Genomic DNA, 27,064 nt, shown 5'->3' with positions numbered 1-27,064 from the left:
GGGTCCTGGGGTGGGCGGGGAGCAGGTGTGTAGGAAATCTTGTACCACCCCACTGGTTTCTTCCCCCTGCCCTGTGGGTTCTGGGTACAGGGGAGCCTTTGCCTCCACCCGGGAGTGTGGCTGGATCGCATCAGAATCATAACGTGTCTGACCACGAGAGCCAGAGGCCTGACGCGCATGGTGCTGCCCCTCTGTCTCTCCTTGCCTCTGCTCTGTCTGCAGACCCACGTCGCACGTCCGTGAGGACAAGGAGGGTGGTGCTGCTCGGCTGCTGGGTCCAGATTTGGGTTCTGGTCTCAGCAGGGAGGTGCTGGGGGAGGCGTGGCTGGGTCTCTGTTGAGATCCCGTGAGTACGAGTTCTCGATGCTTGGGAACCGACCCTGGCTTGGCAGAGCATGTGGCTGTGCAGTCGTCTGGTGGTCCAGCTGAGAGCCGCCTGACCGAGCACTTTCTGCCCTCAGAAGGCGTGCTACTCCCTCCTTTCCTTAATTCCCCCAAACAGGGAACAGGGAGTAGGGCTGTCCTAGGGGTTCCCCAGACCCCTTCACAGGCACCATGAGAAACCAGCCCTGCAGACGCGGGACCCATAGAGAGCAACTGAGTAGAACTGGCTGAAGACTCAGGGCAGCTGGGTTCCCGGGGGCCCCGCACCAGCACCGTGCAGCACTGCACGTGTCAGTGTGCTGTCCTTGATGGCTGCAGGTGGTGAAGGTAGGAAACAGGAAATACCATAGTTAGTTACCTTGCTAGCTTTGTATCCAAGCAGTGACTTCAGTTCTGTGTGCCTCAGTTTCCGTGTTTATTAATGGGGAGCTAACAGTACCCACCTCCTGTTCCTTGTGAAGATCAGATGCTTAGAGAAAATGTAAAGGTGCTTAGGGAAATTCTTAGTGAGCTGCCGGCATCCCATATGAGCACCAGTTCCAGTCCCAGCTGTTCCACTTCCAGTCCAGCTCCCTGCTGATGAGCGTGGGAAAGCAGCAAAGGATGGCCCAGGTGCTTGGGCCCCTGCCACTCATGTGGGAGACCTGGGTTCCAGGCTCCTCTGTTCAGCCTGGACCCATTGAGGCCATCTGAGGAGTGAACCAGTGGATAGAAGATAATATCTCTGTTTCTGTCTCTCCCCCCTCTCTCTCTGACTGCCTTCCAAATAAATAAATAAGTAAATAAATAATCTTTTTTAAAAAAGAAAAAAGTGGGGATCAGCGCTGTGGTCTAGTAAGTTAAGCCTCTTCCTGCAGTGCCGGCCGGCATCCCATGTGGGTACCGGTTTGAGTCCCAGCTGCTCTGCTTCTGATCCAGCTCCCTGCTGTGGCCTGGGAAAGCAGTAGAAGATGCCCCAAGTCCTTGGGCCCCTGCACCCACGTAGGAGACCCAGAAGAAACTCCTGCTCCTGGCTTCGGATCAGCCCAGCTCTGGCCCTTGTGGCCGTCTGGGGCGTAACCAGTGGATGGAAGACCTATCTCTCTGTCTCTCGTTCTCTCTGTAACTGCCTCTCAAGTAAATAAATCTTAAAAAAAAAAAAAAAAAACACAGAAGAAATGCTTCAAGTGTAAAGTGAGGGCCTTGTCAGTGTGAGCCATTATTATGTAAGTGAGTGGGTGGGAAGCCCTCAGCCCTGTGGTGCAGGGTGGGCCCTGGTTGCAGTGCCACCATCCCATGTCAGAGTGCAGTTTGTGTCCTGGCTTCGCCTGTGATCCAGCGCCTGCTAGTGCTATGGGAAAGCAGCAGATGTGCTTCAAGTTCAAGTACTTGGCAGACCCAGATGGAGCTCCAGGCCCCTGGCTTCTGCCTGGTCTAGCCGTGGCCATTGCAGCGGTTTGGGGAGTGAACCAGCAGATGGAAGCTCTCTCCTCTGTCTTTCTCATTCTCCCTCCCTCTTCCTCCCCGCCCCCCACTCTGGCTATTGAGTAAATTCTTTTTTTCTTTTTTTTTTGTTTCAAAACTAATTACATCAGTGTTGGCTGCAGCCATCCTTGTCTTCATTGTATTTCAGACCCTGAACTTTAGACTTTGAAAATAAGAATTTAATAGCATCAAGTTTTGATCTGCTACAGTCATACAAAGACACATGTTTAAGTAAGTCTTCTCCCCCTCCCTCCGGGGAGGCAGCGCCCAGAAGAGGCGAGAGTGACTGGGCTAGGGTCTGGTGTCGAGGCTGGCACGCCCTTGGAGAGGTTGGGGAGAGAAGCGTGCTAACGCTGAGGTGCTTGGTGTCTTGACTTTATCCATCTCCACTCACGTAGCTCATTGCTGAAGTAGTCCAGGTTGCTGTGAAGTGGTAGACAGGCGGGCCAATAGTATTCTAGAATTCTCCGTGTCACTGTTGCCGTGCTGGGAAGCAAGGCATCAGTCTGGCGTTGGTGCGGGACATGGTACAGATGGGGTCAGTCTTCACCCTTGGTGTTCATAGCTGCCTGCCCCCACGTGGGATCTTCTCCATTCTGTCAGGACTTGAGGATATGACCTGTCAGCGTTTTTCTGTGGAAGGAGAGGCAGGGCCGCGCGGCCTCGTCCGCCTCCCTGCCGGTCTCAGCAAGGTCTGGCCGCCGGTCCCCCTGGGTGTTCACCTCCGTCTTTCTCTTTGCAGCGACTTAGCTCTGAGGAACTGTTACCTTACCTCCGACTTAAACGTGAAAGTGGGAGACTATGGAATAGGCTTCAGCAGGTACAAGGTAAGCCAGAGGTGTCTGTCCTGTCCCGCGTGGAGCTGGGTCTCCGTCATGCAGGTTCCAGTAGAGCGCGCTGTCCTCCGTGTTTGGTGACGCCGCCCAGGGCGGGTTTTCTGCAGGCGTCTGCTGGCAGCACCGGCTTCCGGGGGCTGCCTGTCCGCTGCGAGGCTTTGTCCCCAAGCTTGTGACCGCCTCTCGATGCTCTGTTTAAAAAGACGTGTACAGAATACGATTGTACACAGTAAATTTCGGAGTGCATTTAAAGCAACAATAAATGTGATCTGTGCAATATGACGACACCTCCTAGCAGTGTTTGTTACCTGGTAAGTAAAACTGTGGCTCAGAATCAGGAACTTTGTCCTAAGTAGATCCCCAGAGAGTGAGTGAGGAGGCAGCTGTGCTTTTCACCTGCGTGTGTGTGTGTGTGTGTGTTGAGGGGGTTGCCCAGCAGAACTGGGTGCCTGATGTGGGGCCCAGTGGGTGCCCCAGCCCCGTGCTGCCCTGGGGTCAGCTGCTCACCCTCCTGTTTGATCTGTTCTGTCCCGTGGGCTGGTGCTTTTTTAATGACACTGTGCAGACGTCCATCATGGCTTCACCACTCTGGGCGCTCCTCGGACCCCACAGTGAAGCACTCGCTGGCATGATGTCACGTGGTGACTGGCAGGCGGGGGCCCTGCGCTCTCCCCCCTCCCTCCCCTGCCCCCGCCCCTCTGGCACTGCAGGGCAGGCCTGGTATGTTCTGAAAGGTGCTTTGCTCGGAGGTTGTGCTCGGTGCCCATGCTCCCCGTTTCTTCCTGTTCCTGGAAGGAAGGGCAGCTCAGGGAGCACCTGTGGCTCCCACAGCAGCCCAGGAAGCCCGGGAGGCTTCAGAGAAACCGCCCGCCCCCGCTTCTGCCCGGAAAGTCACTCTGGAGGCCCGCTCTGTTTCCCGCTGTGCGTTGTGAGTTAGGCGTGCGGCGTGCGTTTTCTGAGAATGCCCTGGCATTGAGTCGTGGAGCTCACTGCAGGTGCGGCTGTGCTCTCCATCCACACAGGAGGACTACATCGAGACAGACGACAAGAGAATGCTGCCCCTGCGCTGGACGGCTCCAGAACTGGTCACCAGCTTTCAAGACAGGGTCCTGACGGCAGACCACACCAAATACAGCAATATCTGGTAGGTGCGGGCTGCGCTGCAGGGGCCTGCCCTCCCCCCCTTGGGTAAGGGACGGTGACCCCCCCAGGGTGCCGGAGCACCAGAGGAGCAGCCGACAGTGTGACGGACGGTGTGCTGCGCATGTGGCCGTCGGTCATGGTCACACCCAATTATACCTCACCCATTTCCCGCGCGGAAGCAGGAGCCTGGTCTGTCTCTTATTCTGTGCCTCCCACTGGGCCTGACACATAAAAGATACTTATTAGACATTGACTGAAGTGAATGGGCAGGGTGTGGGCCGTTATGTAATACTGTGGGTTGTGGGATTCAGTTCCATGGAAGCTAAAAAGATAAGTCTAAATCTTTTGACTAATGGTTTCTGTCACAGCTTTCTTAATTTGTAGCTACATTTTTGGGCAGAGTTCGTTCTTTCTTTGATGTTTTCTTTTTCTGCTCTTCCTTCTTTTGGATTTTTTTTTTTTTTTTTTTTTTTTTTTTTTTTTTTTGTAATATGCTTTTTCCTCTTCGCTTGGGAGCTGTGTGTCCTATTCTTGTACTTGAATTGGTTTCCCTGGAATTCCCAGCATGCCTGGGCCTCCCTCACGCCTAATCTTAGTTTGTGTCTTGACCCTCTTTCTGAGTAGTGCAGGAGACCTCAGCCTGCTGCAGCTCAGCTGTGCACCCCACACGCTCAGGCGCGCACAGCCAGTCGTGCAGTCGTGTGCTGCCCGCGCTCTGAGGTGTTAGTGCTTTCTCACGTTCCCGTGTGACCGGATTCATGCAGAGTGGGACCACCTTGCGCTTCCTGCGTTTTGCTTTGTACATCTCGGCCCTTCCACTCGGGATGCCTCTCCCGATCCTGACCCATGCTGCAGGGCGCCCCGGCTGCCTTCCTAGGCCTGCGCGTGGCTTTGTCCCCTCATCCCAGAAGTCTGCCCTCAGCACAGGGGAGACGCCTTCCTCTCTTTGCTGTGTCCAGGGCTGGTTTTGCCAGGTCGGCTTTCCTTCCACCAGAGCCATTGGAAAGACGTGTGGCTCTTTCCCTCCAGCTGCTTTTCAGATCTTTATTTGTGTTGGGGGGTGCTTTCCTCTGATGTGTGGGTGTGGATCTGTGGTTTCTTTGCTTAGGATTTCAAATCTGTGGTTCTGGAAACTTCCTTGCCCATATCCTTTAAATACTGCCTCTGTCCCATCGTCCCTCCCGTCAGCGTGTGGGGGGACGGGGCTGAAGCTGCATCTTCTGTCTCTAGCTCATCCCTCTCCTTTTTTTTTTTTTTTTTTAAGATTTTATTTATTTGAAAGGCAGAGTTACAGAGAGGCAGAAGCAGAGAGAGTGGTCTTCCATCTGCTGGTTCACTTCCCAGATGGCCCCAATGGCCAGAGTCTGCGCTGATCCGAAGCCAGGAGCCAGGAGCTTCTTCCGGGTCTCCCACGTGGGTTCAGGGACCCAAGGACTTGGGCCATCTTCTACTGCTTTCCCAGGCCATGGCAGAGCACTGGATCGGAAGTGGAGCAGCCTGGTCTCAAACTGGCGCCCATATGCGATGCCAGCACTGCAGGCAGTGGCTTTACCTGCTACGCCACAGCGCCCACCCCTTCCCTCTCCTCTGTGTCGTCTCCGTGCCTCTCCCTGCCACATTCTCCGTGCGGGCGGTGGTGCGGTGCCTCAGCCGCTGATTCTGTCCCAGCTGTAAAAGAACTCTCTTCAGCTGTGTCGATTCTTGTTCAGTCTCTTATTAAGCTTTGTATTTATGGTACTCATTTTTTTCAGTCTTTTATCCTTGGATTATGATCTGTGTTAAATAATTCCCATCACCAACATCTCAGTCCTGCTGGTCCTTGATGGGCCTCGCGTCCTCGGGGACTTTGTTTTGGTGGGAATTCTTGGAGCTGTAGCATGGAGGTGGATTTCTGCAGAGAGGACCTGCCTTGCCCCTTCTGGGCACTGCACTAGGACAGCTTTTCCCCAGCCAGATGGAGGGAGCTGGGGCTGCAGACCCGGTGAGGGCAGCTGTCTGTGGTCCCCTCCTCCCCAACACTCACACGCACACACGGAGCTGGGGCTGCAAACCCGGTGAGGGCAGCTGTCTGTGGTCCTCTCTTCCCCAACACTCACACGCACACACGGAGCTGGGGCTGCAAACCCGGTGAGGGCAGCTGTCTGTGGTCCTCTCTTCCCCAACACTCACACGCACACACGGAGCTGGGGCTGCAAACCCGGTGAGGGCAGCTGTCTGTGGTCCTCTCTTCCCCAACACTCACACGCACACACGGAGCTGGGGCTGCAAACCCGGTGAGGGCAGCTGTCTGTGGTCCCCTCCTCCCCAACACACATGTGCGCACACACACACTCCCCCAACACACACATGCACACACTCCCCAATACACACACATACACATATGAACACACAGAACTGGGGCTGCAAACCTGGTCAGGCAGCTGTGTCTGTGGTCCCCTCCTCTCCAACACACACATGCACACACACACTCCCCAACACATACGCACACACATACACACACTCCATGCCACACACACGGAGCTGAGGCTGCAAACCCAGTGAGGGCAGCTGTGTCTGTGGTCCCCTCTTCCCCAACACGCATGCATGCACACACACACACACATACACATACACTCCCCAACACAACACATACGCACATGCACGCACACACGCACACGAGCACACATACACACACATGGAGCTGAGGCTGCAAACCCAGTGAGGGCAGCTGTCTGTGGTCCTCTCTTCCCCAACACACATGTGTGCACACACACACTCCCCCAACACTCACACGCACACACGGAGCTGGGGCTGCAAACCCGGTGAGGGCAGCTGTGTCTGTGGTCCCCTCTTCCCCAACACGCATGCATGCACACACACACACATACACATACACTCCCCAACACAACACATACGCACATGCACGCACACACACACACGAGCACACATACACACATGGAGCTGAGGCTGCAAACCCGGTGAGGGCAGCTGTGTCTGTGGTCCCCTCCTCCCCAACACGCACGCGCGCACACACACACACACATACACACGCGCACCCTCAGGTGTATGTACACTTGCTCCCTCGCTCCCTAAGGAAGCAGGGGCAAGTTTATTTCCCCCTTGGGCAGGCACAGGGCTTTGTCCTGTCCGACCCCGTCACCTCCCTCAAACCTGGGTAGCCACAGCCACGGAGGCCCAGCCATGCTGGAGCAGACGCCCTAAGGCAGGGGTTTCAGTTCTGCCTGGCTCTGTGAGTTGTGGGTGCAGTCCTGGGGACTCCCCACGCCCATCCACTCTTTCAATGCCTTTGATGCGTCACCTGGAGGCAGGAGGTGGTGCTGCTGGCCTGAAAACGTGGCCTGCGTTCCCAGAGGCAGAGCTGCCCTGGTTTCCAAGGCTGGAGTGGTTGCCACCGCCCTGCCTCATGCCAGGGTCTGGGGGACAGGAGTAACCACTGCAGGACGTCTTTCCTCCTGGGGTGGGGGGGTGTGGGAGATGAGTGACGGGACAAGGTGGAGGGAGACGCTCTGCGGAGATGCCAGAAGGCGGCAGGCCTGGGAGCACGGGAGCTGTGTTTCCTTTTCTCCTGAGGGGTGGTGGCCGGGGGAGGGACTTGGTTGTGAATGGGCTGTGTTGGGAGAGGGAAATTGAAGTGGCTGGAGTTCTTTGCCCAAGGTTGAGCCGGGCGAGGTGGGATTCCACTGGTTTTTGCCGTTGGTCCTGCAGCTTTTACTGTTTGATGTGGATCTCCTGTTTCCCGCACACCGTCCACTGCCCAGGGTCTGAGAGGGCCTTAAGCTCCTGGAGGAGGCCGTCGTCTGCCCGTGCAGGCCCTGTCAGGAGAGAGCGTTCTCACTCTCGGAGCTGGGCAGAGGTTGGGCCAGTCCAGAACCGCACGCAGCCTCCACGCTGACCCTGCTGCTCGCCGACCTCTTGTGAGAGCAGTGGCAGGTGCGCTCTGCTGCGCAGCCACACTCCCTGCTAAGTCCTGCTCAGAGTCGCATCAACCACCAGCGCCCGCCCCTGGGGGGAGCTCCGCCCACCTGGGGTCCTCGGGGCGGACTATGGGTGCCCGTGTGCTGCTTGAGGCTTCCCAGGGGACCGGCTGGTCTGGGAACGTCCCAGGATTCGACGCTGGGAAGGAAGTGCAGAGACCAGAGAGCACCGGCCCGGTGGGCCTGAGCAGCAGAGGTTTCCCCGGAGCTGGAGCGCCGCGGCCGGGCCGCTTCTCGCTGCGGTGGGGCGAAGCCCCAGGACGCCTGGGCGTGGTCAGGGAGCAGATGGTGGGTGTCACAGGGAAGAGATTTTTGTGCGCCTGTGAGATTTATCTTAGATACCATATGGCATTTACTGCTGTTGTCAATGGAAATTTTTTTCTACCACAAAACTCAGATTTTAGGATATTTATTTTGTCACTCTTTTTTTATTTAAGATTTATCTATTTGAAAGGCAGAGTTACAGGGAGAGAGGGAGAAAGGCCCAGAGAATGATGACTCTCCAAGTCACTACAACGGCCAGGGCTGGGCTGAGCGGAAGCCAGGACCAGAAGCCCCATTCGGGTCCCCCACGGGGTGCAGGGGCCCAAGCACTTGGGCCATCTTCTGCTGCTTTCCCAGGTGCATTAGCAGGGAGCTGGATTGGAAGTGGAGCAGCCGGGACTTGAACCAGCATCCGTGCTGGGTCCCAGCCTAGCAGGCAGCAGCTTAACTTGTTACGCCACAATGCCAGCCCCTATTTTGTCAAACTTGAAACATCCTGATGGGGACCAGTGCTGTGGCGCAGTGGGTTAAAGCCCTGGCCTGCAGCCCCCACATCCTAGTCCCGAATGCTCCACTTCTGATGCAGCTCCCTGCTAATGCTCCTGGGAAAGCAGCAGAAGATGGCCCAAGTTCTTGGGCCCTGCACCCACGTGGGAGACCCAGAAGAAGCTCCTGGCTTCTGGCTTCAGATCAGCTCAGCTCCGGACGTTGTGGCCATTTGGAGAGTGAGCCAGCAGATGGAAACCTCCCTGTCTGTCTGTCTGTCTCTCTCTCTCTCTCTACCTCTCACTGTAACTCTGTCTTTCAAATATATAAAAAATAAGTCCTTAAAAAAATATATACCCTGATGGTCTTTCAAATAATTTGAGTCTTAGAAGTTGGCGGTGATAGTACCACGTCCCTGTAAGCGTGCCTGTTGTCTGTTCTGTGTGATCTTGCGCTGGCCAGAACTGTAGCACACAGGGGGCTGGGCCTTCTCGGCTCTCTCATTTAACAGAAACCGCTCTCTTTTTCTTTGCTGTTCACTGGGATCTTAATAATAATGATCTCTCAGTGCACACCTTGTCCTTGAACTGCCAGCGAGAGCTCATGGCTTCCTCTTCTCCACAGGTCCCTGGGCGTGACACTCTGGGAGCTTTTGGATGGCGCCGCCCAGCCCTACGCCAGCCTGTCCAACATGGACGTCCTCCACCAGGTCATCCGGGAGCGGCACGAGAGGCTCCCCAAGCCGCGGCTGGAGCAGCCCCACTCTGACAGATGGTGCGTGGCTGTGCCCCTGCCCCCTTCCCCGACAGGTGTCACTCCGGTGTTTCCTGTTTGTAAACAGAAGTGCTACAAAAGCAATCGTCTGTACATTATTCAGAACAGGTCTTAGAATTAGCACGTGTGGCCGGCGCCGTGGCTTAACAGGCTAATCCTCCGCCTTGCGGCGCCGGCACACCGGGTTCTAGTCCCTGTCGGGGCACCGGATTCTCTCCCGGTTGCCCCTCTTCCAGGCCAGCTCTCTGCTATGGCCTGGGAAGGCAGTGGAGGATGGCCCAAGTCCTTGGTCCCTGCACCTGCATGGGAGACCAGGAGAAGCACCTGGCTCCTGGCTTCGGATCAGCACAATGCGCCGGCTGCAGCGGCCATTGGAGGGTGAACCAACGGCAAAAAGGAAAACCTTTCTCTCTGTCTCTCTCTCTCACTATCCACTCTGCCTGTCAAAAAAAAAAAAAAAAAAAAAAAGAATTAGCACGTGTTACTGGAATTTATTACTGTTTCTAAAGACTCATGTATTTGAAAGGCAGAATTACGTAGAAAAGGGGAGAGAGAGATCTTCCATCTGCTGGCTCACTCCCCAAATGGCCGTAACCACTGGGGCTGGGCCAGGCCAAAGCCAGGAGCCTGGAACTCCATCCAGGTCTCCCACATGACTGCCAGGGGCCCAGGTACTGTGCCATCTGCTGCTTTCCCAGTGCATTGGCAGGCAGCTGAACTGGAAGTGGAGCAGCTGGGACTTCAACCAGCACTCGTACAGGTGCTGTTGTCGTAGGTGGTGGCTTAGTGTGCTGCGGCACAATGCTGGCTCCAGAATTCAGTATTTTTGAAGAATGCTTGGGTGAGCGCTGTGGTGTAGTAGGTTAATCCTCTGCCTGTGGCACCAGCATCCCATATGGGTGCTGGTTCAAGTCCCCACTTCCCCACTTCTAATCCAGCTCCCTGCTAATGGCCTGGGAAAGCAGCTGAAGATGGCCCAGGTGCCTGGGCCCCTGCACCTGCATGGGAGACCTGGAAGAAGCTCCAAGCTTCTGGCTCCTGGCTTTGGATGGACCTAACTCTGGCCATTGCAGCCCCTTGGGGAGTGAACCAGCAGATGGAAGACCTCCCTCCTTGTCTCTCCCTCTCTGTAACTCAGCCTCTCAAATAAATGAATAAACCTTTAAAAAAAGAAAAAAATGCTTACGACCAACAAGATTCATGTACTGCACCCAATCAAGAAGTTTCGGTCTGAGCAGCTAGTTAGAGACGGCAGCATGGTGTTTCCCCGGGGGATTGTTATAAAATGCGGCGGTTTGTGGGCGTGCTGTGTGGTGTGTGAGAAAACACAGGGGCACTGCGCCTTAGAATGACAGCACAGAGTTGCTTTTCCCGAGGGCCTTTAGGCCAGTTCCTACGTCTGCCCACCGTGGCCTACACCACTGTATGTCCAGTGGGCATCGTGTCGGAAGCCTGGTGCCCATGTCGGGACCTTCTCAGTTCCCCAGGGTGCTGCGGCCGTGTGAGCATCCGTGCTGAGAGGCTGTCGGCCGTGGTCAGCTGAGACCCTCTAACTGCTGTCTGCTCCGCGACCCCCACAGGAAGCCTGCAGGGTTGCCTGAGGTCAGGGGACCAGAGTGACCGGCGGCAGATGTGTCCGTGTAAATTCTCACAAAATAAAATGAGTAAATCTTAAAATGTGAGACAGAGTAAACAGAGTACCTGTGGCAGGGTTTTTTTTTTTTTTTTTTTTTAAGGTTTTATTTATTTTATTTGAGAGGTAGAGTTACAGACAGTGAGAGGGAGAGACAGAGAGAGAGGTCGTCTGTCTGATGGTTCACTCCCGAAATGGCCACAGTGGCCGGAGCTACGCTGATCCGAAGCCAGGAACCAGGTGCTTCTTCCCAGTCTTCCTCGTGGGTACAGGGGCCCAAGGACTTGGAGCCCTCTTCAGTGCTTTCCCAGGCCATAGCAGTGAGCTGGATTGAAAGTGGAGCAGCCGGGACTTGAACCGGCACCCATATGGGATGCCGGCGTCGCAGGCGGAGGATTAACCTGCTGTGCCATGGTGCCGGCCCCGCGGCAGTGGTGTTGAGCGGAGAGCGCATTCAGGCTGTTCCCAAGTTCAGTGGGTGAGTCACTGTTCAGACTCCAGAAGACCAAGTGACAGAGCAGACAGATTGCACCCTGGAAGCAAGAAGTAGTGGGCCAGTCGTTTCTTCCTTCCCTCGCCCCGAGATGGAGCTGGAGCACACCGGGCGGGGATGCGGGAGTGGGGGCCCCTGGGGTGCTGTCGCCTCGCCGTTGCTCTCCTAACGGCCTCTCCCGTGCCCGTGCGCAGGTACGAGGTGCTGCAGCTGTGCTGGCTGTCCCCCGACAAGAGGCCGGCGGCCGAGGACGTGCACCGGCTGCTGACGTACCTGCGCATGCAGAGCCAGCGGGACTCCGAGGTGGACTTCGAGCAGCAGTGGAACGCCCTGAAACCCAACGTGCACAGCAGGGACGCGGCCAGCAACGCCGCCTTCCCCATCCTCGACCACTTCGCCCGCGACCGCCTGGGCCGCGAGATGGAGGAGGTCCTCACTGTGACCGAGACGAGCCAGGGCCTGAGCTTCGAGTACGTGTGGGAGGCCGCCAAGCACGACCACTTCGAGGAGCACGGCCGGGGCCACCCCGACGAGGCCCTGTCCTACACGAGCATGTTCTTCCCCGTCGAAGTGTTCGAGAGCTCGCTCGCGGAGCCGGGGCCCGGCCCACAGGACGACAGCGGCCAGGAGGCACCCCTGCGGGCCCCCGGCGTGCTTCCTGTCTTTGACGCCCACAACCTGTCCGTTGGAAGCGACTATTACATCCAGTTAGAGGAGAAGAGCGGCGGCAACGTGGAGCTTGATTATCCGCCCGCCCTGCTCACGACTGAGCTGGAAAACCCCGACGGGCCGGGCGTCGAGGCGCCCCCGTTCCCGGCCCTCCGGGGCCTGGAGTTGGAGGAGTCCAGCACAGACGAGGACTTCTTCCAGAGCGGCGCGGAGCCCAAGGAGCCCAGCTTGGCGGAGGAGCTGCGTGTGGCCGGGGGCCACAACAGCCCCTTCCTCGGCATCTTCAGTGACCTGGACAAACCTGAGGACCTGCCCGGCCACCAGAAGATGTTCAACTTGATGGAGTTAAACGGCACTCAGGTGGACCCGAAGGCGGCCCCTCCGAACTCAGGCTCGGAGCAGCCCCGAGAGCCGGCAGCCGCACCACCCCCTGACCGCGCAGCGGCCCACTCGCTCTTGGACGGGCCTCTCGACCCACTGAGTGCTCAGGAGCTGTCAGAAAACTTTGTGTTTCTCCAGGAGAAGAACCTACTCAGGGGCCCGCTGCCCGGCCCAGAGCACCCACGTGACCCCCAGGCGGAGCGTCCGGACGCGGGTGTCACCGCGTCGTGGGACACCTCGCACGGAAACTCCTCAGACGCCGAGCTGAAGCTCACGGATGGTGAACTGGGGCCGTCCTTGTGCCGGGACAGCAGGAGTAAGGACGCAGGCGGCCACGCACCAAGCCCCTCGGCGCCATCTTCCCCTGACACGCAGGCCCCCGTGGCCTCGCTCCACTCGGAAGGAGCGCCTCCCAGTGAGCCCCCGGCCCCCTCCCTGCAGCCCAGGGAGGTCAGCGTCCCCGGGGACCATCCCTGCCAGGACACACGTCCAGAGCCCGTGACTGTCCCAGCGGACCATCTCCCTGTGGATGCCAGCCCCGCCAGGGCAGGCGATGGGTCCCAGCCTGCGGGGGAGGCCCTGGGACAGAGCGATGTTGTTGGCGGGCGGGCAGGCGCGGGGGCCGGCCTCCTGGACCTGAGCCGGGCTGAGGAGTGCCCGGGAGACCCTGGCAGTAAGAGCCCGGATGTGGTGGTGACCGTGAGTCAGCTGGAGAACACCAAAGGAGCAGGCCTGGCGTCCGTGCTGTCGTCCGACTCCACCAGTCAGGACAGCCTCCTGGAGGACAGCCTGTCCACGCCCATCCCCACCTCCGAGCAGTCTCTGGAGACGCCCGACTCCCTGGATTCCACAGATGTCCAGGAAACGCTGCTGGGTGCCCTTGGCCCCCACACGCCGCAGAAGCTGCCGGCCCCGGAGAAGCCGGCGGACAGCGGCTACGAGACTGAGAACCTGGAGTCTCCGGAGTGGACCCTGCACCCCGCCCCCGAGGGTGCCACAGACTCGGCCGCAGCCGGCGACGGGGCTGCTAGTGCTGAGCCTCCCAACCCGCTCATTGTCGTCTCAGATGCAGGCGATGGCCAGAGAGGCCCGGAAGTGACCGCACAGACGTGTGCGCCGGGCTCCCAGGGCTCCTACCGGGACTCAGCATACTTCTCAGATAACGACTCCGAACCTGACCGGAAGGCCGAGGAGGCCCCAGGCACCTCCGTGCCAGCCGTGGTGTTGGTCGAGGGTCAGCCCCCACCCGAGCCGGGTGTTCCAGAGCAGGAGCAGAGCCCCGGTGTCCTGGGCGGTTGCCTGGAAGCCGGTGCCAGCCAGTCAGACCCAGGCTGCTCGTCCACTTTGCAGGATCCCAGTGGCCTGGAGCCGGGGGCCGAGCTGGAGCCGGGGGCCGAGCTGGAGCCGGCCCGGGCCGATGCTTCTGGAGAGGTGTGTCCTGCGGAAGACGAAGCCGGCAGCCCCTTGAGCCTGTGGCACTCAGAGCTCAGCAGCAGCGACGACTTGGAGGCCCCGGAAGATCAGCCCTGCACCCTTGCCTCCACTGGCACCAACACCAACGAGCTCCTGGCCTACACGCACTCGGCGGCGGCCAAGCCCTTGTCCTGCCACGCCGAGGGCCCCAAGCTCAAGGAGCCAGACGTCGAGGGGAAGTACCTGGGGAAACTCAGCGTGACTGGGGCACTCGACCTGACCGAGGACGGCATGGACGCCGACGAGGAGGACGAGAACAGCGACGACTCGGACGACGACCTGCGGGCCTTCGACCTGCACAGCCTGAGCTCGGAGTCGGAGGACGAGCTGGAGCACCCGGTGCCCGTGGTCCTGAGCGAGGACGACGGCAGGCACCTGCGGAGCTTGCTGAAGCCGGCCGCGGCCGTGCCTGCCGGGCCGCTGCCGGAGGACTGGAAGAGGGAGAAGAAGGCCGTCACCTTCTTCGATGACGTCACGGTCTACCTGTTTGACCAGGTACCCCTGGCGGGGAGGCGGTGTGCGTGTGCGTGAGAGTTGCGGCGTGGTGAGGAAGCTGAGGGCGGCCCGTCTTTCCCCTTGTCCTTCTGAGGCAGACGTGGTGTGGGTGGGGTTTGTTCAGTGAAGCGAGGGAGACCTGATGTGTCCCTGACCGCCCGGCAGGGTCTCCTGACGTGACTCGCCCTTTGGAGGTCTTCGCAGACCGACTGGTTAGGACCTCGCGGTGGGGCCGGTGTCTCTGGGGACGGCCCCCAGCAGCCGCCCTGCGGCCCTTCCGCCCGTCCTCTTTGCCTGCCTCGGAGCAGATGGCTCGGAGGGCAGAGAGAGGACTTGGGCTCATCCTCCTTAGCCTTCTCGGCTTCCTGTCTGTAGCCTTTGAATGCTCTTTGTAAGTGCAGCTGTCCTGGTTGCTGGGCCTGAGGTCCACCGCGCGCCAGAAGATGCGGCTGGCTCAGTGGCGCCCTTCGCCTTCTCCTCCCTCCTGCGTTATGTGCTGCGCACACGTCTGAGCCGGGAAGCTTTGCGCCTTGGGAAATCAGGGGCCATCTTCTGCTGAGAGCAGGAGGGAGAAGGGAGCCTCCTGTGTCACGGGGAGACACCGTGCCGCTGCTCCGGAGCCTGAGGGTCCCGGGAGGTGGACGCGGGGCGGGGCGGGGGGTCGCTCATGCCCACCTCTCGGGCTGCAGTGCGACCTGTGGCTTTGGAAGACGCAACGCGATCGCAGCTTTGGAGGAGTGAACGTTCTCAGGCTCCACCCAGGGCTTTGGGTTTTGGTGCTTTTTTTTTTTCTTTTTTTAAGATTTATTTATTTATTTGAAAGAGTTAACAGAGAGAGGAGAGGCAGAGAGAGAGAGAGAGAGAGAGAGGTCTTCCACTGCTGGTTCACTCCCCAAATGGCCACAATGGCCAGAGCTGTGCCGATCCAAAACCAGGAGCCAGGAGCTTCCTCCAGGTCTCCCACATGTGTGCAGGGGCCCAAGGACCTGGGCCACCTTCTGCTGCTTTCCCAGGAGATAGCAGAGAGCTGGATTGGAAGTGGAGCAGCTGGGGCTCGAACCGGCACCCTTATGGGGTGCCGGCACCGCAGGCAGCCGCTTTCCCAGCAGGTGTTGGTGTCGGGGCTGTGCTGTCTCGTGAGTGGGGAGGTATTTCTCGCCCTTACCCGAGTGGTTCCTGGGACAGATGGCGTGGGCCTGTCCGTCTTCCGAGGAGCTGCTTTTCCGGGATTTTTTCCTTTGTCGTTTCTCTTCTCTCGGTGACTTCTGGCGGTGTCGTTCTTTTCCTTCCGTTTAGTTTGGGTTTCTTGTTCTGCACTCTTGAGGTGTGGCCTCTTCCGGTGTCGGCGTTGTGATGCCGTAACTGCCGTCTGCCGGCCGCCCGTGGGGACGTGTGGCCTTTTCAGTGTCGCTCACCGCCAGTCATTGTGTTTCCTGAGCTGCCTCTTTGAGCCGTGGATTATCTACGAGCGCATAGCCGAACTGCCAAAGGCCACAGGTGTCCTCGCGCCTTTGCTGTCTGACTTCTAGGCTTTCCAGCTGCTTCCATCGTGGGTAGATGACACAGCCTGTCTGGCTTCGTTTGGCTCAGGGGCCTCTCTGGTGAGCGTGCGCGTGCGCCTTCCACTGAGTGGCCTCCCGTTCTCGCCCTGGCAGATTGCGCCGGTTGGCAGCTTTGTCTCCTCCGTGTCAGAGTTGGTTTTTCGCGTTGCTCAGGTAGAGGTGCTGAAGTCTCCCGCCATCGTCCTGCGTTTGTATCTCACTCTCTGTGTTTCCGTCAGCTTTCGCAGCCCTGGTAGGGCCTGTACAGACAGGACGGTGCTGTCTTCCTGGGAGATGGGTCTTCTGGCCATCACGTAATGTCCCTTATCCCTCCCTGTATGATACTCATGTAGCTGCTCCAGGTTTCTGCTGGTTGGCATTTGCCTAGGCTGTATTTTGTCACCCTTGAACTTCGTACACGAATTTCTCCAAGATAGAATATAGCCAGATGAAGGGTGTTTTCTTTTTTTTTTTTTTTAATCTCTTCTGAAAACCTGTCCCTTTTTTAAAGATTTATTTATTTACTTGCAAGAGTTACAGAGAGAGAAGGAAAGACAGAGAGAGAGAGAGATCTTTCATCTGCTGGTTCACTCCCCAGATGGTTGTAACAGCCAGGGTGGGCCAGGCCAAAGCCAGGAGCCAGAAGGTTCATTTGGGTCTCCCCTGTGGTAGTAGGGGCCCCAGCACTTGGGCTATCTGCTGCTGCTTTCCCAGGCCATAGCAGAGAGCTGGGCCGGAAGTGGAGCAGCTGGGACATGAACCAGTACCCATATGGGATATGGGCATTGCAGGCAGCAGCTATACCTGCTGTACCACAACGTTGGCCCCAAAAACCTGTCTTCTAATGTTAATTTACCCATGGTGATTTTTGCTACAGGTCCTCTCTGTCTGTAGTGTGTGTAGTGGGTTGTCGAGGGGTTAAGGAGTAGACATGCCTTTCAGCCAGCTTATCCTAGTATTTCACGTGTAGAAGAGAGGGTAGAGGGGCTCATGATGGCACACAGTGGGTCAGACCGCCTCCAGTGATTCTAGCTTCCCCTATCAGAGCACTGATTTGGGTACCCTCTGCTCTGTCTCCTGTCCAGCTCTCTGCTGATCGCCCAGCAGAGCAGCAGGGGATGCTGTAAATCCTTGGGCCCCTGCACCCATGGGGGAGACCAGGATGGAGTTCCTGGCTCCTGGCTGCAGCTTGGTCCAGCCCTGGCTGTTGTGGCCATTTGGGAAGTGAGCCAGTGAATGGAAGATCCCTGTCTCCCCCTCCCTCCCTCCCTGTCACCCTACCTTTCAAATAAATAAAATCTTTAAAAGAGGTATACGATACAAAACATGTGGGCCTTTCCTTTGATATTGTCCTGGTAGTGCCCACACGGGCCCTGAAGATCAGATCTCTGTGTGTGTGTGTGTGTTTAGATTTGTTTATTAGAAAATCAGGAAGAAACAGGGAAAGAGAGAGAGCTTTCATCTGCTGGTCCATCCCCTGAATGCCCACAGCAGCCGCGGCTGGGCCAGGATGAAGCCAGGAGCCTGGAGCTCCATCTGGGTGCATCCCACGGGTGGCCGGGAGCCGCGTGCTCGAGCCGTCACTGCTGCCTCCCAGGGTGCGCGTGAGCCGGCAGCTGGATCGGAAGCAGAGGAGACTTGAACCAGGCTCTCCGGCACGGGATGCCGAGCCCGCATGGCCATAGAACCTGTGTCACAGTGCCCACCCTGTCTCGTGTGTGTATGTGTGTGTGTGTGTGTGTATCTTAAAAAGTTCTTTATTCATTTGAAAGGTGCAGTTAGAGTGCTTGTTGACTCCCCAAATGCCCGCAACAGCTGGAGTTGGGTCAGTCCGCAACCGGTAGCCTGGAGCTTCTTCCAGGTCTCCCATGTGAGTGCAGGGGCCCAAGCCCCTGGGCCATCTTCCACTGCTTTCCCAGGTGCATTAGCGGAGAGCTGGACTGGAAGTGGAGCAGCCGGGGTCTCTAACCGGCGCCCACATGGGATGCCAGCGCCTCAGGCCAGGGCGGGATTTTCAGCACGTGGGAGGCAAAGTACCCTGTTTGCCTAGATCGATTCTTGCTCCTACTGTGACTGAAGGAGCTTACTTCATGGTCCCCTCTTCTCCATTGTGGTCCTGACAGGGATTCTCCCCGATTCTGTCCGGCGCGCACACACTCGTTCCTGAGCGATGCTCTTGTCTGGTTTTCTCTCTTTATGGCCAGCGCCGCTTTTTTCGCCTTGTGTGTCCTGTGAGACACCTGCCGTCATGTTTCCCCTTGAGCAGGCGCGGCGCTGGTCTCCGGCAGCTTTCGCAGCATCGTCTTGGTCCTTAGCGCTCAGCGGGTTGGCTGTGCGAGCCTCCCATCTGCTGTGGCCCGCCAGTTGGAGACACTTGTGTCTCCCCGCGTCCCCTCCTCCCGTTGGCTGCCGGCCCCACCCTTTCTGTTTTTCTTCGCTCATGGGGGGCTGCTGGGTGTGTGGTCCGGGGAGCTCTGCAGTTTCACTTGCGTTTTTCTGTCCTGAAATCTGCATTACCCTGTTCTGTATGCTCTGTTCTTGCGCCGGGACTACGTTTCTGTTCGCTTTCTGGGAGCTGTCCTTCCCTGTGCGGCAACTGTGTGACGCTGTCTCCAGGGACCCCATGGCGGCGTGGTCTTGGCCTCGGTGGGAGTCCAGCCGTTCCGGGTTCTCTGTGTGCCGAGTGGTTTCAGATCGTGTACCCTCGCATTGCGTTCTGCAGCCTGGCGTCTTGTTCAGATTCTGTGGAGAAGGTCGGCGTTGCCATCTCGGGCCTCGACCCGGCTATGGGTTGTGGTTTCATTCTTGGTTCCCCTTTCAGAGCCTGTGCTGCGCCCCGCCCCGTCCCCTTGTCACAGCTCTGGCGTCGCGGTGGGGTTGGAGCTGAGTGTGGCTGGGGTGAGGGGCAGCTTTGTGGAGGACTCTCTGTGATGTCCCCGACACCTCCCTGGTTGGTGTCCGGTGCCGGGCTGCGCCCTTCCTGCACAGGCAGCGCGGGTCCAGGGTGCACAGGCAGCTGCCCCCTGAGTTAGAGGCACTGGCCAGCCCGTGGCCACGTGGGCTGGGAGCCCCACAGGTGGAGGCCGGAGGCAAGCAGGCACCAGAAGCCCCTGTGCCCTGAGAGCCGGAGGCAGAGGGGCTGAGTGCAGGCGGGGGTGTTTGAGGGGGGCTGAGTGCAGGCGGGGGTGTTTGAGGGGGGCTGAGTGCAGGCGGGGGTGTTTGAGGGGGGCCGAGTGCAGGCGGGGGTGTTTGAGGGGGGCCGAGTGCAGGCGGGGGTGTTTGAGGGGGGCCGAGTGCAGGCGGGGGTGTTTGAGGGGGGCCGAGTGCGGGCGGGGGTGTTTGAGGGGGGCCGAGTGCGGGCGGGGGTGTTTGAGGGGGGCCGAGTGCGGGCGGGGGTGTTGGAGGGGGGCCGAGTGCGGGCGGGGGTGTTTGAGGGGGGCCGAGTGCAGGCGGGGGTGTTTGAGGGGGGGCCGAGTGCAGGCGGGGCTGTTGGAGGCAGAGGGGACCGAATCCTGCGGCAGGAGCCCCACCCCAGCCAGGACGGAGACGGCCCCTGTTTCCAGATGTAGCTGCCAGCCTGCCTGCGCTCACCCAGGCGCCTTCCCACGGACAGACGTCAGCTGATGAGGATTCTGTTTGGCTTTCCAGGAGACCCCGACCAAGGAGCTGGGGCCCTGCGTGGGGGAGGCGCGTGGTCCCGAGCCCAGCAGCCCGGCGCTGCCTGCAGGTCCGCCCTACCTGAGCAGGTGCATAAACTCCGAAAGTTCTACAGATGACGAAGGTGCGTCACCTCACTGGTCGTGTCAGGGCTCTTGGAGCTCTGGACGATGTGAAGGTTTTCAGAGGGGACCTTTGCCTGCTGGCGACACCGGGAACGGGCCCTGCCACCTGTGGGGCCCCTCCGTGTTTACCTGCGAGTGATAAGGGAGGGCTGTGCTTGTCCCTTCCAGGTGGAGGCTTTGAATGGGATGACGACTTCTCCCCGGACCCTTTCATGTCAAAGACGACGAGCAGCCTCCTGGCCTCGAAGCCTTCCCTGCAGACATCAAAGTACTTCTCCCCGCCGCCGCCCGCCCGGAGCACGGAGCAGAGCTGGCCGCCCCCGGCGCCCTGTTCCCGCTTCTCCATCTCCCCCGCCGACATCGCCAGCTTCTCCCTCACGCACCTCACGGACTCGGACATGGAGCAGGGAGGTGAGAGGGGCTCCTGGTGCGGGGGGGAGGGGAGGCTCCCTGCTGCACCTCAGGCTGCCGTCTCCTTGGTGCTTGTTTCATGAACCCACGTGACCTGAACTGTGGCCTTGGCCGCGTTAGGTCTCTGTCTCTCCCAGGCTCGTCCTGCTTGCTCCGGCTGGGCCGTGAGCAGGGCTGGAGTCGGGAGCCTGGTGTCCCGGCTCGGGGTGCCTAGGCATCTGCCCAGGGGGGCGGCACCTGCCTTTCCTCCCCGTGTGTGGTGCGCGCCCTCCTGCCTCTCTCCTTCCCCAGGGTGCGCGCTCTTAGCAGCTGCTGACCTGGGGTTTGGCGTCGGGCCCAGGCTCTTCCCCTGGGAATGTTGACTTTGCCATTAAGTCTTGGTCTCTCATGACCCCAGAGGCTGCTGGGAACCCCTGGCGGGGTCCATTTGAAGTGTCGTGTCTGGACAGAGGGCCCTCCCATGCCTAGGTTGAAAGATAAGTGTTCATAGGCACATTTTTTGACTCAGAGTTTACAGATCAAATAATAAACACAAGACCTAAAGAGCTTTTATCTGTGTTTGCACCGTGCCTCACGTGTGCCGGCTCGGCACGCCCCCTGACCTGGCGCTGGGTGTTGTGCAGGTGTGTGTGTGTGTCGGGGCTATGGGAGCCGAGCAGATGTGCATGGGAGCCTCTGGCAGGTGCCGCCGTGGTGGGGGGGGGGGGGGGGGGCAGCACCCGGCTTGGGTTCCCTTTCTGCCGTGCCGCAGAGATAAACACGCCGCCGCCGGCCGTGCTGGGCGCTTACAGAACCTCACTTTGTCGTGTCGCTGTCTCTGTCCCGAACAGGAAGCAGTGAAGACGGAGACAAGGATTAGGCGGCCATGCTCGGGACGACCAGCCGAGCGGCAGCCACCGCCATGTGCTGACGGGAGCTGGGAAGCAGTCCAGAGGCGCAGAGGGAGGTGGCCCCGACCTCCGTCCCCGCCGGGGCCTGCGGGGAGCCTGCTCAGGCACAGGTGTCCCACAGAGGCCGCGCACACCAGGCCGCGGGTCCGTCCTCCCTGGAGGCGCCCTGTGACCTGCCCGGGAGTCCCAGTCTTGGCACGGGTGCCACGGGTGCCGTGGAGGGCGTGCCAGGGGAGTGGTCACGAGTGAGCCATACTTACACTGCGTCTGCAACTGCACTGTGGACACACGTTCTTGGCGTCCCCAGGATTGTACAGAACCTTGAATTATTCACGGAGAGTGAGGCAGGTCGAGCTGGTGCTGCCCACTGGTGTGATCCTTTTTCTGTTTCACGGTCCGCCTGCTCTGCATGGTGCCTGTAAAGCGTCAGTATTTGAGTGTCCGCTGTGTCTGGAGTTGTCGGGACCGCACGCACGGTACTCCCTCCCCCCAGGCAGCCGTGGTCCTGGTCGTCGGTGCTCACGTTCTCTTAGGAAATGCTTTGACTGAGTCCTGATCCCTGCTCCGTCCCTGCGGCTCTGTCTCGTGGCCCGCGGCCTCTCCGAGGAGCTGAGGGTCCAGCCAGGCCAGCGTGCCCCTGGGTCCCTGTGCTGGAGCCGCTGCCTGGAGGAGGCGTCTGCGAGGGACTCCAGCTGTCGCGGGCCGTTGAGTTCTGTCCATCTGCTTCATGGGTCGGATTTGACCTTGAAAAAACACCTTCAGGGCGAATTTCCTGCACCAAGCCTCGCCACGTGCAGCCAGCCTCTTTGTAACCGGGGGACTCTCCACGTCCGGCAGCTGTGACAGGGACAGGGACCACAGCGGAGCCTCAGCAGCCAGCACGGCTTCCTCCCGCCTACCCCGCCCTGCGCTGAGCCGGGGCGGTGCCTGGGGCGTCAGGAAGGTGGCGCTGGCGTGCGCCGGGCCAGTTCACACGGCGCGTTGCGGCCTCAGGTCAGGCCGGATGGCGTGCGCCGGGCCAGTTCACGTGGCGCGTTGCAGCCTCGGGTCTGGCCGGGTGGTGTGTGCCAGGCCAGTTCACATGGCGCATTGCGGCCTCGGGTCTGGCCGGATGGCGTGCACCGGGCCAGCGCACACAGCACATCGTGGTCTCGGGCCGGCCGGCTCGCTCTGAACGTTGATCTGCAGCAATAAGTTTCCAGAGCAGGGGGCCTCAGGATGGAGTCGGCGCCCCCCCACCCCACTCCAGGACGTGCTCCTGCCACATCTGTCCGAGCCCTGACCGTCGTGCTGGAGGCGTCCGGGGCTCGCCGCCCGTGCGTAGCCGCCGGCCGCTCACGCCATTCGCTGACTGGGGCTTGGGGGCCGTAACTTACCCACCACGATGAAGGAGATTTCAGCAGCGTCATTCCCATTTTTATTTATTTCAAGTCCATACCGCTCTCGTGATTAATTGCCAAAAAAAAAAAAAAACCCTTTTGTACACTGCGGTGGGGGGAGGTCTGTGGTGTGCATGGAGAGGACTGCATTTATGGTAGACAACGTCAGTGAAGCCTCAAGCAATACCCGTGAGACCCAGTGCAGTGGTTCTACCGCTGTGCGCCACGTCTGTGCGCCCAGCGTGTGCTCGGTCATCGACACCGCGGCAGCGCCTTGCAGTGCGGGGTTCCGGGGGGAGCCCTGCGAGGGAGAGCCAGTGCGTCGTCACCCTCACCCTGGTGCAGTTCGTGTATCTGAGACCCCGAGGAAAAACACTGTCACCTCCATTTCACTCCTGCTAGATGCGAATCCCTGTTCTCAGAGGGCCCAGCCCCAGGGCACAGAGCGCTCCCCAGCCCCTGCTCCGTGGTCGGGTCCTGAGGCACAGGCGCGCGTGTTCCCGGGAGGCGGCTCGTCCAGAACAGCCCGCCTGTCGCTCCTCGTCCTCGCCTGTGGAAGGGTCACCCCCCGGAAGTCGCCTTAAACCGTGTGTGCACAGTGCCCTCGGGCCGGGACCTCAGCGGGGATGGGCCTGGGCGGTGGTCTGGGTGGTCAGTCTCGGTCATCCCGGCGGGAGGACGCGGCTTTAGCATCGAAGTGAACTGGCAGGGCACGCGGACAGCGTCGGCTCACCAACAGCCTGTGCGGGGCCTCGGGCACGAGCCCACGGGTGCTGCGTGGGGCGGAGCGGGGTCCCGGGGAGGGGCTGCCCCGCCCCCACCGTGCTCTAACAGTTGAGAGGTTCACGGCAATATAAGTTACCGAACTTCCAGTTTGAATTGTGTACATTTTTAAATTGTAAGATTTTTACTGTATATTGATGCATAGTGTGATTCGATAAATTGCTTGTAATTTAAAAACTATTTAATATTCAAAATAAATATAGTTATATATTTATAAACTCTGTTGCCGCGGTCCTTCCACCGAGCGGAGGCCGGGGTGGGCTCGCCCCGGGGACCGCCCACTTTCGGGGCAGACCCAGCCCCCCCTCAGTCCTGAGATGGGCAGATTTCTCTGGCTGCTGCCCGGCAGTGTGTCCAACCCAGAGCTCTCACAGAAGAATCTAGAAGCACTTTGCTTTCCTGGGCCCAGCCCCAGACAACCTCCAAGCCAGGAGGCACAAAGGCCAGCCCTCTCTGCACCCCCTCTGTGGCCCGAGCCGAACCCCAGAACCGTGGCCCGTGGGGGTGGAGCCTGGCACCTGCCCGGGGAGGTCCCCTTGGGGCCAGGCAGTGGGACCCTGGACAGAGTGGGGGTGGAGCCCCGGCTGGAGAGCTTGCCCAGGGTCTGCCTCGGCGACCCCGAGCAAGGCGCTTCCCGCGCCTCTGAGCCTCCTCCTCCCCCATACGCGGTGAGGAAGTTGAACCTGGGGGCCCGCCAGGTGCGGCCAAGGGAGGCACAGCAGGGTTCGAGCCCAAGCTGGCCTGGCCGGGTCTGTCCCGTGGAGCCCGAGAACCCCCCTGCCGCCAGCACAGGCGCCAGGCGCTTCCCTGCCTGCGTCCCCGGGCCCCCGCCCCCAGGGTTGTCCTCCGTCCGTTTCGCCCGGGACTTCTCTGGCTGTCCCGAGCGCCAGCCCCGCCGCCAGGTGCGGCCCGACTGAGGAACCGGCCCGGGGCGCGGGGAGGAGGCGGCTGGGGCGGTCCCCTGCGCCGAGCCGCTGCCGCAGCCCGCAGGGCCACAGGTGTCGCCGCCGCCCCCACTCCCGACAGCCGGCCCCGCCCAGCTCATTTGCATGCGCGCTGCCCCGCCCGGGGCGGCTAAAGCGACGTGTCCTTGTCCCCCGTGGACAGCTTCGGCGCGTGCAGCCGCGGATCCCCCAGGTAACGAGGGGGCTGGGGGGCGGGCCGAGGGGGCTGCAGGGAGGGGTCGCCGCGGCGGGACGGGGCGGGGGCGGGGGAAAGGCCACGGAGACGCTGCTGGGTCTGGAACCCCCGCGGGGGACCACCCACGTGCTGGGGCCGGGTCGCCTCTGACCTGCCACCGCTGCCCCAGGTCCTCAGCGGACCCGGTCCAGTGCTGTCCCTGCAGGTGTCACGTCCAGCAAGGTGGTGACTGTGGTCGCTGCCCTGCCCATGGGACAGACAGGAGGCTGCTCGAACCCAGGACCTGGGCAGTGTCAGAGGTCACTTAAGCCCAGGGTCAGTGAGGGGCAGGGGACCCGGGAAAGGTCAGGGGTTGCATTTCAAGGCTCCCCCCGCCGGGCGGGGGAGAGACAAGATCAGTGGAGATCAGTGGAAGGATTTGGGGGTGGGGCTTGTGTCAGCTAGGGCCCTGGGGACCCTGTGCACCCAGTGGTCAGCTGCCCAGACTATCCTCGGGGGAACTGATGGGGTCGGCTGTCCCGCCATCCCCCAGCCGAGCCAGTGACCACAGAGGGGCCCGTGTTGTGGATTTCAGTTTCAAGGGCCACCACCTCCTGGGACCACCCGACCGACAGAGCCATGAAGACCAAGAACCGGCCTCCCCGGCGCCAGGCCCGGGACACCGAGGTCACCGCGGGGGAGCGGACGCCGGACGGGCCCCAGGCAGGCACGGGGCCTGAGCTGGCCAAGGCTCTCCGGAGCAGGGCGGCCCGGGCGGCGGGGGCGCGGGCCGAGGGCGGCGGGCGGCGGCGGCCGGGCCCTGGCGGCCGGCGGGAGAGCAGCGTCCAGCGGCGGCTGGAGAGCAACGAGCGGGAGCGGCAGCGCATGCACAAGCTGAACAACGCCTTCCAGGCGCTGCGCGAGGCCATCCCACACGTGCGGGCCGGCAAGAAGCTCTCCAAGATCGAGACGCTCACGCTGGCCAAGAACTACATCAAGTCGCTCACCGCCACCATCCTGACCATGTCCAGCGGCCGCATCCCGGGCCTCGAGGCGCCGGGCCCCGCGCCGGGCCCCAAGCTGTACCAGCACTACCAGCAGCAGGCGGCCGGCGGCCCACCTGGTGCCGCCGAGCACCAGCCCCAGGGCCACCTGCACAGGTACTCCACGCAGATCCACAGCTTCCGGGAGGGCACCTAGCCCAGCGGCGGGCAACGCGCTCACCCCAGCCCTGCCCTCCGCTCCGACAGCCCCAAGCTCCAGCCCCCAGCGCCTCCGCTACCCCCCCCCCCACTCCTCCCACCGAAGGCTCAGACGCTTCCCCGGAGCCACTTCTCCCGCTCTGCGGGACGAGCGAGGGACTTGGCCACGACTCTGGGCAGCGAGAGGCCGACCCTGCAGGTGGGCCTCCGGGTCCTGCTGCTCGTGGAGCGCTGTGGAGCCCCGAGGACCAGGCCTTGGCCTAGGCAGCTAAGCTCTGCCCTGTAGCCCTGAGTGACTCGCTCCCAGACAGGGAGAGGAGTCCAGGAAACACTCCCTCGCTCCCTTGCAAGTTTCCACCGAGGCCTCGACACGGGGGGACCCTTCTCCAACCGGCATCACAGGCTGCACTGGGCCGGAGCTCAGCCTCGTCGCTGGGGCCCGAAGCAAGCCCAGCAAAGCCCGAAGCCCTCCGGGTGATGTGGCCAAGGCAGACTCTCCTCAGACAACCTCAGAATTGTTCCAAACAGGGGGGCAGCAGCACCCCCTAGGCCAAGTGGGGCCTGGGTCTGCAGCCCTGGGGCCGAGGGGCACCAAGGAGATGGGGCTGGAGACAGAACTCGGTTGTCCCCAGGGACCCAAGCGCCCCCAGAGACCCCAGCCCAGCCCCCGCCCCACAGGACCCCAGTGGGCTCGTTCATGACATCTTTTTGTGCCCAGGTGGGACTGTCAGAGCATGGAGGGGGGACGGGGGTGCTGATAGGACCTCAGGATGTTCCCGGCTGCCGGTCTGGGGTGGGTTCTGGGGGTGGTGGGGTGGTGGTGGCCGGAGCTTCCCTCCCCCGCCCAAGGCAGCTTGGCAGGTGCCGCTGCCCGGAGCCAGCTTCCTCCTGTCGGGGCGTTCCTGCCTCACGGGCTCTGGCAGACTTGGCCACTTTGCTGGCAACCGTGCTGGCATTTCCCCTCCCTCGTCCCTCTGCCCAGAGCTGTGCCAGAGGCCCTCGGGGCCCGGCCCCCTCCCCCACCAGGCACCACGGGCAGGGCCAGGTGGCCTCGCCATGCTCAGTGCGGCAGGTGGCTGGCGGCAGCGGCCCTCGGTTCCTGCAAGGTGGCCCAGGGCACAGTGGTCTCCTGTCCGATCGTGTGCCGTTCCCGCTGGCCCCTGGAGGCCTGGACCGGGCCCACTGCCCCCGCCAGTCTTCGCCCCGAGTCAGGTGGGAATCCCGGGCCTTCCGGGTCCGCACCTCAGGGTGGCCGCTGCAGGAGGTCGGCGGTCAGGGCGAGCCAGGACGAGGCACGGCTCTGAGCTGAGGGTGGCTGGGGCCCAGCGTGCCCTGCTGTGGGGGCCTCCCCAGCAGCCGGGGTCAGGCAGGCTGCCACAGCCCGGGGAAGTTCCCGCTTCCTGCTGCGCCCCTGGACTTGCTGAGGACAAGACCCTGGGCTGCAGGCCCCTGGGCCTGGTGCTAGCCACGCCCGGTGGCCCAGCCAGG

General features: G+C 60.8%; 2 protein-coding genes across 4 annotated transcripts in view; both read left to right on the top strand.

The window, feature by feature from the left end:
• The window catches only part of LMTK2 (lemur tyrosine kinase 2), an 89,454-nt gene extending 66,793 nt beyond the window's left edge, over positions 1-22,661 (top strand). For all 3 annotated transcript variants that reach the window (XM_062179689.1, XM_062179688.1, XM_062179690.1), the window contains 7 exons: positions 2,591-2,675; positions 3,707-3,828; positions 9,176-9,325; positions 11,646-14,469; positions 19,659-19,791; positions 19,961-20,203; positions 21,034-22,661. In XM_062179689.1, the coding sequence (XP_062035673.1) occupies positions 2,591-2,675; positions 3,707-3,828; positions 9,176-9,325; positions 11,646-14,469; positions 19,659-19,791; positions 19,961-20,203; positions 21,034-21,062 (3,586 nt within the window). In that variant the 3' untranslated portion in view covers positions 21,063-22,661. The remainder of the gene's footprint in view (positions 1-2,590; positions 2,676-3,706; positions 3,829-9,175; positions 9,326-11,645; positions 14,470-19,658; positions 19,792-19,960; positions 20,204-21,033) is intronic.
• Positions 22,662-24,321: 1,660 nt separating this feature from the next.
• BHLHA15 (basic helix-loop-helix family member a15) lies at positions 24,322-25,836 on the top strand. Its single transcript, XM_062180501.1, has 2 exons — positions 24,322-24,392; positions 24,970-25,836. Exon 2 carries the CDS (start codon positions 25,014-25,016, stop codon positions 25,572-25,574), a length of 561 nt encoding a protein of 186 aa, XP_062036485.1. The 5' UTR covers positions 24,322-24,392; positions 24,970-25,013; the 3' UTR covers positions 25,575-25,836.
• The last annotated feature ends 1,228 nt before the right edge of the window (positions 25,837-27,064 follow it).

The sequence above is a fragment of the Lepus europaeus genome, chromosome 21, assembly GCF_033115175.1.
Source record: "Lepus europaeus isolate LE1 chromosome 21, mLepTim1.pri, whole genome shotgun sequence".
NCBI classification, from domain to species: Eukaryota; Metazoa; Chordata; class Mammalia; order Lagomorpha; family Leporidae; genus Lepus; species Lepus europaeus.
The sequence above is the reverse complement of the archived record's forward strand: the minus strand, read 5'-3'. Positions and strand labels throughout refer to the sequence as shown.

Coding starts and splice junctions, on each gene's coding strand:
- BHLHA15 (XM_062180501.1), top strand. CDS start 25,014: ATGAAGACCAAGAACCGGCCTCCCCGGCGCCAGGCCCGGGACACCGAG.